General features: G+C 33.8%; 1 protein-coding gene across 5 annotated transcripts in view; it reads right to left on the bottom strand.

Annotated features, from left to right (window-relative positions):
- The window catches only part of LOC119602750 (nucleolar protein dao-5), a 54,460-nt gene that overhangs the window by 16,263 nt on the left and 22,120 nt on the right, over nt 1-16,077 (bottom strand). For 4 of the 5 annotated variants that reach the window (XM_037954438.1, XM_037954440.1, XM_037954442.1 and 1 more), the window contains exons 2-3: nt 7,374-7,725; nt 325-687 (exon numbers count right to left, since the gene is read on the bottom strand). In XM_037954438.1, the coding sequence (XP_037810366.1) occupies nt 325-687; nt 7,374-7,646 (636 nt within the window). In that variant the 5' untranslated portion in view covers nt 7,647-7,725. Of the gene's footprint in view, nt 1-324; nt 688-4,397; nt 4,739-7,373; nt 7,726-16,077 lie in introns of those variants that run through there. The other variant, XM_037954443.1, reaches the window with a different exon arrangement.

The following is a 16,077-nucleotide window of genomic DNA, read 5'->3' as shown; positions in this document are numbered from 1 at the left end:
CAGTTCTAGTTCAGTTCTAGTTCAGTTCTAGTTCAGTTCTAGTTCAGTTCTAGTTCAGTTCTAGTTCTGTTCTAGTTCTGTTCTAGTTCAGTTCTAGTTCTGTTTTAGTTTATAAATTGTAATCTTCTTTTACTCTACTGAATTAATTCCTTCTTTTCTTTCGATATTCCACCTTCATGACCATAATTTAACATTCATAATACTTCTGAAATCTACACGGAAAACCTTTTAACAGCTAAAACTACTTTATTCTACTGAAATTCATACATATTTACTCTAAACATTCGTTCTACATTTTATTTTTGTAAATTTAACATAAATCACCTGTTCAAAGACATTTTCCGGACTACTATCACGACTATCTTCCTCATGGTGTGACGAGGAAGAGGCACGACTCAATTCGATGCGTGGTGTAGAAGGTGTGCATAAAGTGGAGGCTCCTTTAAAAGAGGCCGTCAAATCGCCCACACCCATAACACCACCGGCATTTGTGCTGCCTGTACTGTTGTCCCGATTGGCAGTGGCTTTTAAAGGTGGCGCTCTTTTAACGGTGCCTGTGGTGTTGTTAATGTTTCGGGTTATGTTTGTAGCATCGCCCATTGCTGTTGGTGTTGTAGCTGACTTCGTTGTTATAGTTTTTTTACATGTTGTTGTTGTTGCTGTTATTCCTTTATCATTTATATCCATCTGGAAAAAAGGTAATTAAATCAAATTAAAAACACAAAAAAAGAGAGAAAACAAAACATTGTTATGATTTTTATTGATGTTGTCTGTTTTAATAAAAAAACGCGCTTTTAAACTGTATAAAAAAGAGAGGGTGTGCGTATGAGTGTTTGTATTAATGTTATTGTTTACAATTTTTTCTGCTAGCGTAAATAAACCACCTAGCATACGTGTTAAAAAGAGTAAGATAATATTGTTTTCGCTTTAAATTGGTTTTATTATGTTGACAACATCTTCGTCTTCACCTTTTCATTCTTAAATAGAAATGTCAATACAAAAATGTCAAATAAGCTCAAGTATGTGGCTAGTAAATAAAATGAAAGGATTTAATTTCTTTGATGCTGTAATGAGCTTAGTATTTAGGATATCTTATGCTAAAAATAAAACAAGAAAGGGAAGAGTTTAAAAATACGGCTTTTTAATTAAGATGCTTTGAAATTGTAACACAAAAACACTTGAAATTTAAAAACATTAAGCGGCTTATTAGATAATTTGCTTTAATCAATTAATTTTGCTAATTTAAAGCTTTAACGCTATTAGATATAGTTCTAGATCTGTTCTAGTTCAGTTCTAATTCAGTTCTAGTTCAGTTCTAGTTCTGGTCTAGTTCTGTTCTAGTTCTGTTCTAGTTCTGTTCTAGTTCTGTTCTAGTTCTGTTCTAGTTCTGTTCTAGTTCTGTTCTAGTTCTGTTCTAGTTCTGTTCTAGTTCTGTTCTAGTTCTGTTCTAGTTCTGTTCTAGTTCTGTTCTAGTTCTGTTCTAGTTCTTTTCTAGTTCTGTTCTAGTTCTGTTCTAGTTCTGTTCTAGTTCTGTTCTAGTTCTGTTCTAGTTCTGTTCTAGTTCTGTTCTAGTTTCTGTTCTAGTTCTGTTCTAGTTCTGTTCTAGTTCTGTTCTAGTTCTGTCTGTTCTAGTTCTGTTCTAGTTCTGTTCTAGTTCTGTTCTAGTTCTGTTCTAGTTCTGTTCTAGTTCTGTTCTAGTTCTGTTCTAGTTCTGTTCTAGTTCTGTTCTAGTTCTGTTCTAGTTCTGTTCTAGTTCTGTTCTAGTTCTGTTCTAGTTCTGTTCTAGTTCTGTTCTAGTTCTGTTCTAGTTCTGTTCTAGTTCTGTTCTAGTTCTGTTCTAGTTCTGTTCTAGTTCTGTTCTAGTTCTGTTCTAGTTCTGTTCTAGTTCTGTTCTAGTTCTGTTCTAGTACTGTTATAGTTCTGTTCTAGTTCTGTTCTAGTTCTGTTCTAGTTCTGTTCTAGTTCTGTTCTAGTTCCGTTCTAGTTCTGTTCTGGTTATGTTCTAGTTCTGTTCTAGTTCTGTTCTAGTTCTGTTCTAGTTGTCTGTTCTAGTTCTGTTCTAGTTCTGTTCTAGTTCTGTTCTAGTTCTGTTCTAGTTCTGTTCTAGTTCTGTTCTAGTTCTGTTCTAGTTCTGTTCTAGTTCTGTTCTGGTTATGTTCTAGTTCTGTTCTAGTTCTGTTCTAGTTCTGTTCTAGTTCTGTTTTGTTCTGTTCTGTTCTGTTCTGTTCTAGTTCTGTTCTAGTTCTGTTCTAGTTCTATTCTAGTTCTGTTCTAGTTATGTTCTAGAACAGTTCTGTTTTAGATTTGTTCTATTTCTAACAAATAGTAGGCGTATAAGTTATATATAACTCATATGGGAGTTATATATCAAGTATACGCACTGTAAAACATAAAGGAGCAATTAAAAGATTTAAAAATGTATAAAAATGTTTTATAAAATTTAGAATAAATAGAAAAGATTTGCAGCTTTCTTTTGAACAAATTTTTTTACAAAAAAGCTAACAACAACTAGTGGCTACATTTTTCCAACTTTAAGCTAAATTTTCTTCACCTTTTTCTTTCAAATCAAGTGTTGTTCTTTAAATTATTTGAAAGATTATTCAATTCTTAACGAAACAAATCCTATTTTGTTGAAATCTTTCATAAATGAAGTAATTTATTAAACTTTTTCTAAAACAAAATATTAAATTTTTCTAATTTTTAACTTTGTCCTACGATTTCTTTGAATTTTTCTTTAGAATGGATTACATTTCTTTACATTATTTTAAAGCTTATTTTATTTTAAGTAAAATGAAACTAATTTCACTACATTTTTTTAAAAATTACCAAATTTTTAGAACATTTTCTAAAGTCAAAATTTCAGATTTAAAATTTTTCAAATTTAACCTAATGTTTCTTGGATTTTTTCTTTTAAATCATATAAATATTTTAACATTATTTGGAAGCTTATTGTGTTTTAAACAAATCCACACTTTTGCCATTAAAATAAGTTTTATATTTAAAAATTTATTATGATTTTCTCAAAAGAAAACAAGAAAATTTCTCATTTGTTTAAATTTAAACTAATTTTTATTTAAATTTTTCTATAGAGTGAAACATATTTCTTTATAGAACTTTAAAGTATATTCTATTACGAGTAAAACAACACTGTTTTCTTTGAAATCGCTTCAAAATTAAGCGAGTTATTAACATTATTCCTAAACCCTATTAAAAAATGTTTTTACAACTATTGTTTACCATTCGCTGAAGTATGCTTGGCATACTTTTAGGCTTTGAATTAAAAAAATTTGCTAATCTTAAAGTTGTTTAAGATAAAGTAGCATAACTTTTACAATTTTTATGGGATTTTAATAAATTAAATTTTGTTGTATAGAGAACAATTTAAGGTTTAGGAATTTATATAAAAATATTATAGGTTTTCTTAGAAATTGTTATGGAAAATGCACAACAAAGTGGTTTATTTAGAAAAATAAAGAAAAAGTGTTTTAAATGTTTTAAGATTTAAATAGTTTAAAAGAAAAATTTGTTTATTTAATAACAAAAAATGTGTAGTTTTATTAAATATTCATTATTTACACTTTGAAAAAAAAAATCCCACAAAAACATTTCAATAAATTAAATATTTTATATAGAAAATATAAATAAATAAATTTCCCCAAAACAAAATTGAAATAATATATTCGACAAGTGCAAATAATGCCAAATCCTAAGTGACATATTTATGAGTATGTGTGAGTGTGTACGTGCATAACTTTACATATACACAAACCAAACATATAAATATGTATGAATGAAACAACGGAGATGTATAGAAAAAAAACCTAAAATATATGTAAGTAAAGCTTGTTAAAAATGTGCATATTTTTGCTCTCAAACACACACATATACTCATAAACCTGTTTAACTTTATGTGTGTGTGTTTTAATAATAACAGTAAAAGCAACAACAGCTACATGACCCATAAGAATTGCCAAAGCATAACGTTTGTAAAACCTTGAAGATGAGAAGAGTGAGTACAACGACAACAACAACAAACATACTCTCTACTGTCATACAAATAAACAAAACGAGAAGAACAAGAACTAAAATAAGCGTTTTTTTCTTCTTAACAACTTTAATATGCTTGCAGGCAGGATGGCAGGGAACCAACACACATACACACACACAGACATACTTTTGTGTACATAGGCTTAAGTGTATGTGTGAGTAGAAATTTTTGTCTAGAGTAAGAGAACTTTATAAATTTTTGAATGTTTAACAAATAATGCTGACTTTTGCTGTATTTACTTACAGAAAAAAAAACTTTTTTTTATAAAAAAATTCTTTAATTTTTTAAAGAATCTTTTAATTTTTGAATTTTATATAAAATTTTCTTTATTTTTTTTTTTTAACTTTACCTTTTAATTTATTGTTGTTTTTTCTAATTTCAACCTATTTACCCTTAAAACAGGTTAAATCTTGTTTGTTCCTTTAATTAATAAGACTTTTTGGTAAATTTTCTTTAATTAATTTAAGCTTTTCTTATAAACATGTTTTTTGTATATTAAATAATTTAACAATTAAAAAAAAAAAATTCACATTTTTTCTTAATTTTTTAGTATTTTCAAAATTTTTTTTCAGCCTAAAAGCATACACTGCTTAATTTTTTTCTTTTTAACACAAAAAGAAAACTTTTACAGGTTTTCTTTTAAGTTTGTTTCACACAGCGTTATAACGTTTAAATATCAACACTTTTAACACCAAATACAAACTAACATTAGATATTTTTCTTTTAAAGCTTAAAACCCCTAAAAATTGAGAAATTTCTAAAAGTTTTAAGAAAAACTTTTTAAAAGCTCTACTCTCCCCAACAACAGCTGTTTAAAAGCTTTTAGCTCAAACAGTTAAAAAGCAAGCAAATTAAACAAAAAATTAAAAAAAAAATAAACTTTTAGTTAAACAAATTAAAATTTTTTAGCCAAACTTTAACAATAAAATAAAAATTCTTTAAAACTGTTCTCAAGAACACCTTTTTGAATTAACAAAACACTTTGTTTATCTTTTATCTCTACACTCTCTCTCTCTCTCTCTCTCAACTACCCTCTCTTTCGTTATTTCTCTAATACCTACACTTTTAACGGAGTCTGTCTGTTGTTGTTATTTCTTTCATTTCAATTTAACCATTGTTTACATTTCTATAATAAAAATTTGACGGTTTCTCTTGCTTTTTTTTGACAAGCACGCACATGTTAAATTTCTTTAACAGTTTTTTTTTTCTATTCCAATCCTTAACAACTACTCTGCTTTAGCATTAATTTTTCAGCCTGCTAGTTATGCAGCAGTTTTTAAATAAAGTCTTATAAATTTCCTCATATGTCTAGCATTTTGCTAAAGCTGTTAACTTACAAACAAAGCCACGTGACTTGGTAAATATTCTGCCTGCATATTAATACTACAACCACCAGAATCCTTGCCTCATACTTTAATACCAAATTCTATGCTGCCTAAAAGCCTGCTCTCTTTTTTATGTGTGTGTGTGTGTGTGTTATTCTTCATATTAGCTCAACTTTAAATAATTGTATTTGTCGAAATTTGTTTTATGTGTTTTATTTACTTTTTTTTGCCAAAAACCAGTTGTAGGGATTTTCTTTATTTGTTCTCGTTCTAGTTTATTTTGTATGCAATGCGTGTGTTAGCGCTTAAAGTGTCAAAAAAAAAACGGAACGATTTATATTCAACAATGATAATGGCTTTTGTCTTGAGGGTTTTAAATATTCATATTTTTTTGTTTTCCTAAAGGATTTAAACAAAATGAAAAGCTTTTCTAACATTTCTTAAGTCTAGACTATTGTTTAAACTAAAATCTAGTCTATAGTCAGGTCTTTAATCGGGTATAATGTCTGGTCTACAGTCCGGTATATAGTGTGGTTTAAAGTGTGGTATATAGTCTGGTCTATAGTCTAGTATATAGTCTGGTTTATAGTCCGCTCTATAGTCTGGTCTATAGTCTGGCCTGTAGACTTGTCTAGTCTATAGCCAGGTCTTCCGTTTGTTCTACAATCTGGTCATTAGTCTGGTCTATAGTCTGGTATATAGTCTGATCTACAGTCTGGTCTATAGTGTGGTCTTTAGTCTAGCCTATAGTCTGGTCTATAGTCTCATCTATAGTCTGGTTTATAGTCTGGTCTATAGTCTGGTCTGGTCTATAGTCTGGTCTATAGTCTGGTCTATAGTCTAGTCTATAGTCTGGTCTATAATCTGGTCTATAGTCTGGTCTATAGTCTGGTCTATAGTCTGGTCTATAGTCTGATATCTAGTCTGGTTTATAATAAGGTCTATAGTCTGGCCTGTAGACTTGTCTAGTCTATAGCCAGGTCTTAAGTTTATTCTACAGTCTGGTCATTAGTCTGGTATATAGTCTGATCTATAGTCTGACCTACAGTCTGGTCTATAGTGTGGTCTTTAGTCTAGCCTATAGTCTGGTCTATAGTCTCGTCTATAGTCTGGTTTATAGTCTGGTCTATAGTCTGGTCTATAGTCTGGTCTATAGTCTGGTCTATAGTCTGATATCTAGTCTGGTTTATAGTTAAGTATTTAGTCTGGCCTGTAGACTTGTCTAGCCGATATCCAGGTCTTCAGTTTGTTCTATAGTTTGGTCTATAGTCTGGTCTATAATCTGGCCTATAGTCTGGTCTATAGTCTGGTCTATAGTCTGGTCTATAGTCTGGTCTATAGTCTGGTCTATAGTCTGGTCTATAGTCTGGTCTATAGTCTGATATCAAGTCTGGTTTACAGTTAAGTATTTAGTCTGGCCTGTAGACTTGTCTAGCCGATATCCAGGTCTTCAGTTTGTTCTATAGTTTGGCCTATAGTCTGGTCTATAGTCTGGTCTATAATCTGGTCTGTAGCCTGGTCTATAGTCTGGTCTATAGTCTGGTCTATAGTCTGTCTATAGTCTGTCTATTTAGTCTATTTAGTCTGGCCTGTAGACTTGTATAGCCGATATCCAGATCTTCAGTTTGTTCTATAGTTTGGTCTATAGTCTGGTCTATAGTCTGATATATAGTCTGATCTATAGTCTGACCTACAGTCTGGTCTATAATCTGGTCTATAGTCTGGTCTATAGTCTGGTCTATAGGCTGGTCTATAGGCTGGTCTATACTCTGGTCTATAGTCTAATTTATAGTTTGGTCTACAGTCTGGTCTATAGTCTGGTCTTTACTCTATACTTTGGACTATATTCTATAGTCTTGTCCAAAGTGTAAACAATAGTCCAGTCTATAGTTTCAATTTTGACCAAAAATGTTTTCCATTAATCCCACTTCAAATAATTTCTTTTCAATTATTTAATAATTCAAAAGTGTCTATGCAAAACTACATTTTAAAAATCTTACCATTTCTTTATTCATCTCCTCCTCCCCCTCCACATCAACATTATTTCCATTTAAAGTCTTGGCAACTTCTTGCAAACCTGCCGGTACATGACCCAGGTTAATATTTACCGAATACGACAAAGATGCTGTTGTTGTTTCAACAGCAGCCGTTGTTGTTGTTGTTGCGCCAGCAGCATGCACTGAACTAGTAGTCAATGATGTTGTATCCTCAAAAGATTTTTCAAATGATGCAATTGGCGCCGGGCCAAGACGTTTCTGTTTGCGAGGATCCATCACTGTATGGTTGAGTAAAGTGTACGTTTTTGAAAACGATTAATATAAAAAAACCTAGATTTGCATACTGTTACAATTGCTGCAAGAAGAATACAAAAAAAAGAGAAAAGAAAATAAGATAAAAACATAACGAAAAAAAAAATTAATATAAAATTACAATTGAAATACCAAAAAGAAGACATAAATCTACATTTACGGGGCAATATAAAGTTGATTGTGTACATATAATTTTTCTGTATTTTTTTCTGTTTGATGTTGAGTAGTTTTGTTAGTCATTACGGTCAAGAGATGTGTGTCAATGAGGTGATTGCAGAAATTTGGAGGATTTATGTTTGAATGAAACAAAATTTGAAACTGAATTGATGTTTTTAAAGTAGTCTATAGTTTAGGCTATAGTCTAGTCTATAGTCTAGTCTAAAGTCTAGTCTATAGTCTAGCCTATAGTCTAGTCTATAGTCTAGTCTATAGTCTAGTCTATAGTCTAGTCTAGTCTAGTCTAGTCTAGTCTATAGTCTAGTCTATAGTCTAGTCTATAGTCTAGTCTATAGTCTAGTTTTTTTTTTTTTTTTTTTTTTTTTTTTTTTTTTTTTTTTTTTTTTTTTTTTTTTTTTTTTTGATACGCTGGAGGTGTGGAATTTTCATAAATGTATTCAACCCGTGTTGAAAAACATGCACGATTCGCAGATGCGCCTACGTACTAAACCACACCCCCATACTTCGGACCCTTGTCCCCGCGGAACTGCCATTCGGTATTACTTCGCGGGGGGGCTCAGCCTTATGTTGCTATCTTTATATTTAGGACAGTCTTGTTTCCGATTTGCGGCTACGTTCGGCTAGTAATAGCGAGTGACTCACGACGTCTATAAATTTTCTCACTGCCTCCCAGTTGCTCTCCGATTTAAGCATAACTCCAACTACATTTTCTGTTGACAGGTTTTCGCCAACAAGTATCTCCAGCTGACGCCTTTGGCTTGCGAAGCGCGGGCAATGAAATACTACGTGCTCCGCAGTTTCCTCCTCATTGGTGCATTCCGGACATATGGGAGAGATATCCAGGCGAAATCTATATAAGTAGCTTCTATAGCCGCCATGGCCTGACAAAAACTGCGTAAGGTTGTAACTCAATTCCCCGTGCTTCCTGTTTACCCAGACATTGATGTTGGGGATTAAATTGTATGTCCATCTTCCATTTTGTGCATTGTCCCACCTTTGTTGCCAGTTCTGTATAGATTTAGCCCTTTCAGTTTTCCTTACAGTTCTTCTTTCTAGGCTAGAGCTATTACTTAGCGCAAAGTACGTGACCGAAATCTCATTTGCTGTTATATCTAAAGGCATAATACCAGCTATAACGCTAGCTGCTTCTAGGGATATTGTGCGGTATCCACTGCATACTCTCAGACATGTTCTCCTGAAAAGTGATGTCACGGCTTTTTGGGCAGATGGTTTTGTTATATTCTGCCATGCTGGTGCTCCATATAGGATTATGGAGTTTGAAACTCGTGACAGGAGCAGTCGTTTGCTTTGTCGTGGGCCTCCAATATTTGGCATCATCCTCGCCAAGGCGTTTACTACTCCGGTTGCCTTTTTACAAGCATACTCCATGTGGCATTTGAAGTTCAAGCGATCGTCTATCATAACTCCCAGATATTTGATTACTCTTGAAGACGTAATTGTGTTATCACCTACGCATAAGTTTAGTTTTTCCACCTTCCTTTTTCTACTGATAAGAACAGCCTCCGTCTTGTGTTCAGCGAGTTTAAGGTTTACTGACTCCAACCAATCTTTTATTGTAGTTATCGCCTCGTTTGCATATAATTGCACATCCTCTACATATCTAGCTTGAACGAGTATAGCTATGTCGTCTGCAAAACCAACGATGCTTGCCTCTTCGGGTATTCGTAGTCTGAATATCCCGTCATACATAATATTCCACAATAGTGGGCCAAGGACTGAGCCTTGTGGAACACCGGCAGTAACATTATATGACTGTGGCCCTTGGTCGGTTTCATACCATAAGGTTCTATTTGAGAAGTAGTCCATAGTTATGTTAATTAGGTAGTTTGGGATACTTATCTTTTGCATAGCTGTCATTATAGCTTTCCATCCGGCGGAATTGAATGCATTTTTGATATCCAAAGTGATGATAGCGCAGTATTTTCTTGCGGTGCCATTTCCTTGGATAGCCGCTTTCGCCGTGTTCACTACGAGGTTGATGGCGTCGATGGTTGATTTCGCCTTACGGAAGCCGAACTGCATTTGTGATATGCCGCCAGCTTCTTCCACGGCTGTTAGAAGACGTCTGTATATAACTCTTTCTAGACACTTTCCAACTGTGTCAAGAAGACATATTGGCCTGTAGGATTGTGCTTCACCTAGAGGTTTTCCTGGCTTTGGGATCAATATCAGCTTTTGCTTTTTCCATCTGCTATAGAATATTCCATCTTTAAGACATTTTGTAAATATTTTAGCAAACACTTTAGGTCTTGTTCTGAGGGCGAGTTTCAGGGCTTTATTTGGAATAGAGTCCAATCCAGGCGCCTTATTGTCGCCGATTCTAGAACATAATTCCAGAATTTCCTCCTCCGACACTTCGACTTCGTTTGGCAAAGTTTCTTGTGCGTTTTGCCTATAATCGGCGTAGGGTTCACCGTCTGGAAACAGATCTTTTACAATGTTACTAATCAGCTTTGGGCAAGTAATTTGGGCTGATTTCTTCCCTTTAAGGCGTGACATCACTAATCGGTAGGCACTACCCCAAGGGTTAGCATCGGCTTCATTGCATAGCTTTTTAAAACTGTCCGATTTACTTCGGTTTATGGCTCTTTGTAGATTCTTTCTAGCCACGTGATACAATTCTCTTTGTATGAGGTGTTCTGGTCGAGATATACTTCTTTGGTACTTCCGTCTTGCCTTAAGGCATTCTCTCCTAAGCAGGGCAATGTTATCATTCCACCAATAATTTTCGCTTCTTCTTTGAGACTGTCTTCGCCGTGGCATGGAAGCGTCGCAGGCTGCAGTTAGTGATGTGACCACTTGCTCACACATTTCTGATGCTGTGCCATCTACTATAGTGTAGTTGGAAAACACTTGATTAAAGCTTTCGGAATCAAGCTTATCTTTTGCCCAGCCTTGGAAACTGACTTTCCTTTGTTGTAGCTGCGTTGGTCTTTCGCTATGAACTGTAAATATAATTGCTTGGTGGTCACTGTGTGTGTAGTGCTCGCTTACTTCCCACTCGATATCTCTTGATATATTATTGGTTACGAATGTTAGATCGATTATTGATCCATAGCCGGCCCTTCTAAATGTGTATGTGTCCCCTTTGTTTGCAAGTACTAGGTCAAGTTGGGAAAATGCGTCCAGAAGTAGTCTTCCCCTTTCGTTGGTTTTCTGACTTCCCCAGTCTGTAGCCCAAGCGTTAAAATCGCCGCCTACGATCGTTGGTTGGTGATCGCGTACATCTCTCACAAGGTTGTCTATAAAGATTTCGAAGTTTTGCAACGTCATGCTTGGCGGTGCATAACAACTGTATATATAGATTCCCCCGATTTTAGCTCTTGCGAAGCCTTCGTGCAACTGCTTCATACCCTCTTCAATAGCTTTATTGCCACAAGCCCATACTGCTGTTCTTCCAGTTGAGTCTTTTTCCCAAACATTTTTGTCTAGGTTTTTATATTGCTCATTGATTATCGCAAAGTCCGCTTTAAGTTCCAATATCGAATGGTGTAACAGGTCTTGTGCTATTGCGCAGTGGTTGACATTTAGTTGGATGCCTCTCATTTGGTGTTTTCGCTCAACGCTTTTCTAAACACAGGACACCTATAGCTTCCAGCAACATGTTTGGTGTCTTCAGCTCCTCTTGATTTGCAAAGCATGCAGTTTGCTTCTGCCTTACAGTTTATAGCAAAATGACCTTCCTCCCCACACTTTCGGCAATGCTTAGATCTGTCACATTTCGATTTGCAAAACCTCACAATGTGACCGTATTCAAGACATTTGAAGCATTTAGTTACCGATTTTGTTTCTTTAAGTCGACACACGGACCATCCAATTTTTATCTTTCTGATTTCTAGAGCTTTTCGAGCATATTCCGATGGTAGGCTTATTTTGGCTGTTTGCGTACCTCTTGGCATTTTCCTAAGAGATTTCACAATACCTTCATCAAGTGCTGTTAGATTTAGCTGATGGGCAAGTGCGGTACAAATCTCCTCTTTTGTTGTAATGTCATCCAAATCCGTGCATTCTATTACAATCTCTTCCTTTAGCGATTTGACTTCTGCACACCCATTTAATGATGTAAGAAGTTTCTCTTTATATTTCTCCTCGACGTTTCCACCTGTCGTCTTAAGCTCTAAGAGAAGATCGCCTTTCTGCGTTCTCCTTATTTTATTTACTTCTTCACCTAGGCTATTTAATTCAGGGTTTGCTTTGAGCTTACGTAGTATATCAGCATACGAAGTATCTCCTTTGGATGTTATGATCATTACATCAGGTTTGGGCTTTTTAAAACTTTTCTTGTTTTTTTTCTTAACAGTTTGCCATTTACTTTCAGTAGGTGGTTCCTTTTCTTCTGTAGCAGTGACGCTAACAGTAGGCTCCGTTGGTAAAGCTGGCGTCTGTTTTTTCTTTCTGGGAGCTCGTTTCTGTCTCTTGGGAGTAGTAGTTTTTGGAGTTTCTTGGTTATCGTCTCTTTCTCGCTTATCTCTTTTGGTGGGCCATACTTGAGGGGATGTCTGGGTTTCTTTTTCGACCATTTCCTCGTTTGCGAATGAAAACTCGACTGTTTTGTCAGTGTTGTTTGCCTCTTTTCTCCTTTCGTATTGGATTTTGTTAAACCTAGTTCTTATGACTCTCAATTTGTCCATTACGCTGTGGTGTATGTTGTTGCGGCCCTTAACAAATTTCATTAGGTCTACGATCAATTCACCAAGCTCTGTAAAGGCATCACCTTTGGTTTTTGGGACATTTGGAGGATTTTCCTTATTTTGCTCCGGTAGATTTAGAGACTGTTCTGCGTTTCCCCTCGGAGGTGTTTTCTTGGTGATGAATCCTTTTCCAAAAGGGTTCATCAGGGACATATATGCCGATGGTATCGCGCTACTCTGAGTGTTCTCATTGGTTGTCGAACTTTGTCCGTCTTGGTTTTTTTTATTTTCGTTTATGCAGTCGCTGGATATCGACGACCGGGGGCCTGCGTTCTCACCCCCCTCTGCCGCCGGCACTGGGTTATTAACTCCCTGCACCGTAAGTTTATTTTCATTTGATTGACTTTCCATGTTGGCTTTTCTGTCGGGGTTCCTACCCCTATCGTTTTATACCTAGCCGCCAGGTGTGGTTACAGCCGTTTCTAACATGAAAACAGACGCTGACCAGTGAGCCGCCCACTATGGATCAGACGCTTCTGGGTTTCGTATAGTTGACTGGGGTACCCGCGGAGGTGTCAATCTCCTAAATGTGCCTCTCTTGAGGACATCCCTGCGGGAAATGCTTAGTTAATGGCGGCATTTATTCGCCACGTCATAGAAACGTCGACAGGTTTTAGTAACTTTTTTTTATTACACCCTCAGCCTTCTACCGCTCTTGGTCGGGGACTGCTTATTTATCGCAGCTAGCCTACATATCTGCAGGCCGTTCAGCTATCCGCCACCCGCTGACCCCCATAGTAGCCTGAGCTTAGCCCTATGTCTATAGTCTAGTCTATAGTCTAGTCTATAGTCTAGTCTATAGTCTAGTCTATAGTCTAGTCTATAGTCTAGTCTAGTCTATAGTCTAGTCTATAGTCTAGTCTATAGTCTAGTCTATAGTCTAGTCTATAGTCTAGTCTATAGTCTAGTCTATAGTCTAGTCTATAGTCTAGTCTATAGTCTAGTCTATAGTCTAGTCTATAGTCTAGTCTATAGTCTAGTCTATAGTCTAGTCTATAGTCTAGTCTATAGTCTAGTCTATAGTCTAGTCTATAGTCTAGTCTATAGTCTAGTCTATAGTCTAGTCTATAGTCTAGTCTATAGTCTAGTCTAAAGTCTAGTCTATAGTCTAGTCTATAGTCTAGTCTATAGTCTAGTCTATAGTCTAGTCTATAGTCTAGTCTATAGTCTAGTCTATAGTCTAGTCTATAGTCTAGTCTATAGTCTAGTCTATAGTCTAGTCTATAGTCTAGTCTATAGTCTAGTCTATAGTCTAGTCTATAGTCTAGTCTATAGTCTACTCTATAGTCTAGTCTATAGTCTAGTCTATAGTCTAGTCTATAGTCTAGTCTATAGTCTAGTCTATAGTCTAGTCTATAGTCTAGTCTATAGTCTAGTCTATAGTCTAGTCTATAGTCTAGTCTATAGTCTAGTCTATAGTCTAGTCTATAGTCTAGTCTATAGTCTAGTCTATAGTCTAGTCTATAGTCTATTCTATAGTCTAGTCTATAGTCTAGTCTATAGTCTAGTCTATAGTCTATTCTATAGTCTAGTCTATAGTCTAGTCTATATTCCAGTCTTTATTCTAAAATATTTCATAAAATTAGTTTTTGTTAGATTTGTTTAAATTACTTTTTGTTATTATTTAGCTTTCAGCTAAATTAATCGGATATTTGCCTTGAACTCTTCCTTTTCCCTCCTCCCCTTCTCTTTGCTTTAAATCTATCTCCTTATAGTTTATTTGTCTACTATTAAGCAGCATCTTATTGTTACAATTTTCTCTTTAAAGTCTCTGTTCTTTGTATTACATGATAAAAGAAAGAAAACATGCCAAACTGTTTGACTTAAAAGGTTTTTTAATAAAATTAATAAAAAGATTTAATTAAAAAAATATATAATATAACAATATGAACTGGACCAGGAACAGTGGATTGTAAATTACCAAGAGATTTAATGCAATTTTTCATAAAATGCTTGAAAAAGATTTCATTATTGTTGGTGACTAAACAGTAACAGCTAACTAAAAAGGATTTTACTATCTGTTCTTATTTTTAATACTTTCCCATTTGTTGAGTATTTACTGTTAGTTTAGAATATTGTTTTAACTTAGTATAGATGTCCTTGTCGTTTTATTATTGCTTTGTAGTTTTGTGTTGTTATTTTTGTTGCTGTTATTTTATTTTTATTATTATTGTGGTAGTTGTTGTTGTTTTTTTCTTTACAACTTTTTATTACTTTCTGGCACTATGGTTTCTAACAAGTTTATTGCCCTTTTTGATAATGTTTTCTCGTGTTTGGTGTTTTGTTTTTTTTTTCTTTTTCTTCTTTTACTCAGTTTCCTATTTTTTTGCATTTGATATGTATGGCAAAAACAAGCATTTAATTTATAATCATTGGAGACTAAATGACGACAAAAAAATACTGAAAACTTTTTTGTTTGTCTATGAAACTTGAAGCGTATTAGTAATGTATAATTAAAACTTGCTCATACGTCATGTTAGGTTTGCGATTTATGGAATAAACCCCATGACGTATGATTATTATGATTGTTATTGGGTTTTATAGTTTTTTTTTATATAAAAATAGCAAATATTAAAAGTTTATAAAAATTTTTGTTAAAAGGAATTTAAGTTTGAAAAGGATTTTTACAAAAAAAAAACTATAAGTTATGAAATTTGCGGTGTTTAATTTGTTTTATTGTCGTCTCTAAATCTGAATTTAATAACTGACAAACGGCCATTTGCCCTGCAATTTTATTTTGTTTTTATTTTATAAAAATTGTGAAAGAAATTAGAAAGTTTTAACTAGTTTGTTACAAATATGAATAAAAGAGAATGTCTACGGACTTTTTACAAAATTTTAGTTTAATCGATCCATTATAGGCTGAGATATGAGGGAAAATATAAGTCTTTCTATGTTCTTTGCTTTAATTTGTTAAACATTTAAGAAAACTAAAACTTGGTAACACTTTTTTATGTTTTGCTAAACATAAACAAAGCTGCCACTTGACAGTTTTTATTTGTTTTGTTTACATGTTGATAACATAGTTACCGGATAGTTTAATATAAAAATCAATTTAAACTTGATAGTTTATAACAAATTTTGCAAAATATTGTAAAATTTATGAAGGATTTAAGACATTTTAGTAGAAAAATTAGTAAAAATATTAAAATTTTACAAGTTTAAAGGGTTTTTTAAAGGATTATGTCAAAAGCACATAGAATTTTAATGAGAAATATAGAAGAAAAGTGAAATCAACTAAAATTATTAAAAATTTATTAAATTTGAAAGAAATTATTAAAAAATTCTTGAATTTCTTGATGTTATTTCACGTTTAGTCATAATCTGTTTTTATAGGCTGAGAAAACAAAGCTGCCACAAGACAGTTTTGGTTTGTTTTGTTTACATGTTGAAAACAAAGCTACCGGATAGTAGATAGTAATATTATGATGGATTTAATGGACTTTAGGTTAAAAATTAGTAAAAGTAACAAATTTTTAGTTTTTTTAAAGGAATAAGTTAAAAGA

Source organism: Lucilia sericata, unplaced genomic scaffold (assembly GCF_015586225.1).
Source record: "Lucilia sericata isolate MDLA Ls3-8-SP2 unplaced genomic scaffold, ASM1558622v1 Contig000251F_arrow, whole genome shotgun sequence".
In the NCBI taxonomy this organism is placed as follows: Eukaryota; Metazoa; Arthropoda; class Insecta; order Diptera; family Calliphoridae; genus Lucilia; species Lucilia sericata.
The sequence above is the reverse complement of the archived record's forward strand: the minus strand, read 5'-3'. Positions and strand labels throughout refer to the sequence as shown.